At 62.2% G+C, this 3304-nt stretch overlaps 1 protein-coding gene across 2 annotated transcripts in view; it reads left to right on the plus strand.

The window, feature by feature from the left end:
* MAPKAPK3 (MAPK activated protein kinase 3) overlaps nt 1-3304 on the plus strand; it is a 31924-nt gene that overhangs the window by 26791 nt on the left and 1829 nt on the right. For both annotated transcript variants that reach the window (XM_004715188.2, XM_045297503.1), the window contains exons 6-8: nt 940-1063; nt 2208-2283; nt 2614-2738. In XM_004715188.2, coding sequence (XP_004715245.1) covers nt 940-1063; nt 2208-2283; nt 2614-2738 — 325 coding nt within the window. The remainder of the gene's footprint in view (nt 1-939; nt 1064-2207; nt 2284-2613; nt 2739-3304) is intronic.

A 3304-nucleotide genomic window follows, 5' to 3' on the forward strand; every position in this document is an offset into this window, starting at 1 on the left:
CAGGCACACACCCACAGGTAAAGGCAAACATGTACAGATACAGGCACACACACACATACACACAGGTACAGCATACACCCACAGGTACAGACACACACACACAGGTACTGGCACACACACTCGTCTGGTGAGCTACCATCAGAGTAAAATCTGTTCTTCCCAGGCCCTCTGTCCCAAGCCTAGGATGTTGCCTGCCTTGGTTTCTCCCTCCTGAGGCCTGGGCAGAGGGGCCCAGCGTCTGCATCAGCCTGTGGCCCTCACGGAGCATGCCAGCCTCCATCCTCCTTTGCTAGCAGGCGGACATGCCTTCAGAACCCTGACCTTTTTTCCCCAGTAGAGAGAAACCCACTGAGGAGCAGCCCTTGCATAGATTACACCTGCTTCCAAGGTCAGGCCATCCCAAACAGACGCTCGAACCGCCTGCCGCTGGCTCTCGGCCAGCGCTCCCTGCAACCCCAGCTCTGCTGAGGGCCCTCTGCTCCTCCCACCGTCGTCCTAGGTCCTACCTGCTCCTTAAAGGCCAGCCCCCGGCGGCCTCCTCCACTCAGCCCTCCCGGCTCCCTGCATCCTCTCGTGCTCTGTGTCCTGCCACCAGCAAGAGCCACTTCCTGGTGGCTCCTGGGGTCCGAGAGGGGGCCTCCCCCAGCCCCACCCCCCCGAGTGGACCCGAGAGCTGGGAGTGGACCGGAGTCCTGCTTGGCGACACGGGTTTTCCAGCCTGTGGCCCTCTCCCAGCACCTCATTCTAGCCTTCCGTGGGACCTGCCCCTGGGCTCTGGTGCTCGGGCTTGGTCAGAGCACCTGCCTCAGTTTTCCCCCAGTCACATTTGGTCACCAAGGCCAAGGCCTCGTGGGAAGACAGTCCTAGCTCCCTGCTGAGTTTGGTGGCTGAGGGGCCTCCATCCCCACGCCACGCCCATCTTGTCTCTTCCGGGCCCAGCCGGAAAACCTGCTCTACACGTCCAAGGAGAAAGATGCGGTGCTCAAGCTCACCGACTTTGGCTTTGCCAAGGAAACCACCCAGAATGCCCTGCAGACACCCTGCTACACCCCCTATTACGTGGGTGAGTCCTAGTGTGTCACCCCCACCCCCACTCTGCCCCTGCTGGAGGGGATGGAGGCCAGCAGGCCGGGGCAGAACCCAAGGGGTTAAAGCAAGAGGGAGAAGTGCTTTCTGTGTGGAGGTGGGTGCTGTGTGTGTGTCGGGGGTGGGGTGGGCGGGGGGTGCGGCGGGCAGGGGGGAGAACAGAGGCTGCAAAAATATTCTCCCAAACTTCAGCTTCTGCTTTTGAAAATAGATCCAGGAAAATTCTGGCTGTGGCCTGTGAGCTGAATGATATCACAGCAGCTCTAAATATATACGTGATAAAAGGCTGCCTTCGGCTCGGACGGGGCCCAACTGCGCTGTTTTCCTCCAGCGTTATTTTCCTGGGATTTATGTTCAGGAAGTGGGCAGGCTGTTCTTCCTACGCTCCGAGGACACAGGGCACCGGCCACCGCGCTGTGGGAGAGGGTCCTGCAGGCCCGGGGGAACCAGGGGGCCTGGGAGGATGCACTTACTCATGCTTCCTTGAAAAGCTCCCCCACTCCCTGCGAGTGGGCAGCCCCCAGGTCTGCAAAAGCCCTGCTAAAGTGCCCCCTCCTTAGGGGCCAGGGAGGGGAGTGGTCACTGTGCTTTAGGGAGGACTCTTCTCCCTTAGAGACGGCCTCCTTGAGGGCTTTGGGCTGCTGGCTAAGAGCGTGCCCTGACGCATTAGGCTGAGCTTCCAGTGTTTTAACTTAGAACACCTCTGGACTCCCCACCGCTCACTGCCCAGATGGGAAGACCAAGGCCCTGGGGTCCCTCTGGAATTCAGAGCCCCGCTCCTTGCCCTCCCTCTCCTGTGACCCAGGGAGGCAAGGGCAACCCCACCCCACCCTACCTCCCCCTGGAGACAGGGCTGACTGAGCCTGCCTGAGCAGAGGATGGCTCAGGGCCCCAGAGAGGGCTGTTACTCCCAACCAGAAGGGGCCTGATGCTGCCCGAGCTGTGTCCCCTCCCCAGCTTCACACTCACACACATGCTGCCTCCCTGAGAGGTGCCAGACACTAGTGGGCTCGGCCCCTCCCTCCCTCCGCCGGGCACCTGCTCCCCGCCTTACCCAGGCTTCCTGGGCTCTTCCACCCCGGGCACCAAGAGCCTTTCTTCTTCGCGCTCTGCTCCCGCAGCCCCCGAGGTCCTGGGTCCGGAGAAGTACGACAAGTCCTGCGACATGTGGTCCCTGGGCGTCATCATGTATATTCTGTGAGTGGCCCCCCTCTCCTGCACCCCCTGGGGACCCACTCTGCTCACACACATCCTGAGCAAGGGGTGGAGTGGGTCAGGCCTTGTTCGCCAACGCTGCACTTCAGGTCCCGACATGCCCCTCCCGCTACCTCCGAAGGGTGCCCCCCCTCCCACCCCCACCCTCTGGATGGATGTGCCTGGGGGTGGGGGTCCCAGGAACTGCTGTGAGTGCTAGGGCGTCCATCAGTCTATTTGCCTGTCTCCCGGGCCAGGGGCTTGGGGAGGAGCCTGGGTCTGCTCTGGCCGGGCTGGCCCCCACGGTGCCAAGTGACTCCTGCCTTCCCCCAGCCTGTGTGGCTTCCCGCCCTTCTACTCCAACACGGGCCAGGCCATCTCCCCGGGCATGAAGAGGAGGATCCGCCTGGGCCAGTACGGCTTCCCCAACCCCGAGTGGAAGGAGGTGTCCGAGGACGGTGAGCGAAGACTGCCCGCGCCGCCCGACCCCCTCCCCAGCCTCCCCATCCAGTCTCCCCACCTCCCCCAGCCTCCTTTCTGCAGAACTGCCACGGAGCCGCGTGCATGTGTTCCAATCGTGGCTCCCCACTTCCCCCGCCGTGTGACCCCAGGCCAGTCGTCTCACCGTTCTGAGCCTCGGTCTTTTCGTCTGCCAAACGGACTCAAATTGTGCCCCCGCTGCCCCTACCGCTCATGCAGCCCTTCCCGGGGAACCGTCTCCTGCTGCGTAACAAATGTCTCCCAACACTCAGTGACTTAAAGCCGTAAGCACCGGCGGACTCACCGTTTTTGGGGGTCAGGAATCTGGGAGCAGCGTGGCTGGGAGGTTCTGAATCACAGCCTCTGGGGAGGTTTTCATCCAGGCGCTGGCTGGGCTACAGTCACCCGAAGGTTTGATGGGGCTGGAGGGTTCCCTGCCAAGGCGGCTCACTCACAGACCAGTAGGAGACCAGGGAGCCCTGTCACTTCTGCACATAAAACAACACCCTCACCGCCATGGGGTCAGTGTGACTCACACGCCCCC

The sequence above is a fragment of the Echinops telfairi genome, unplaced genomic scaffold (genome assembly GCF_000313985.2).
Source record: "Echinops telfairi isolate 266 unplaced genomic scaffold, ASM31398v2 ScPeMD7_7420;HRSCAF=8458, whole genome shotgun sequence".
NCBI classification, from domain to species: Eukaryota; Metazoa; Chordata; class Mammalia; order Afrosoricida; family Tenrecidae; genus Echinops; species Echinops telfairi.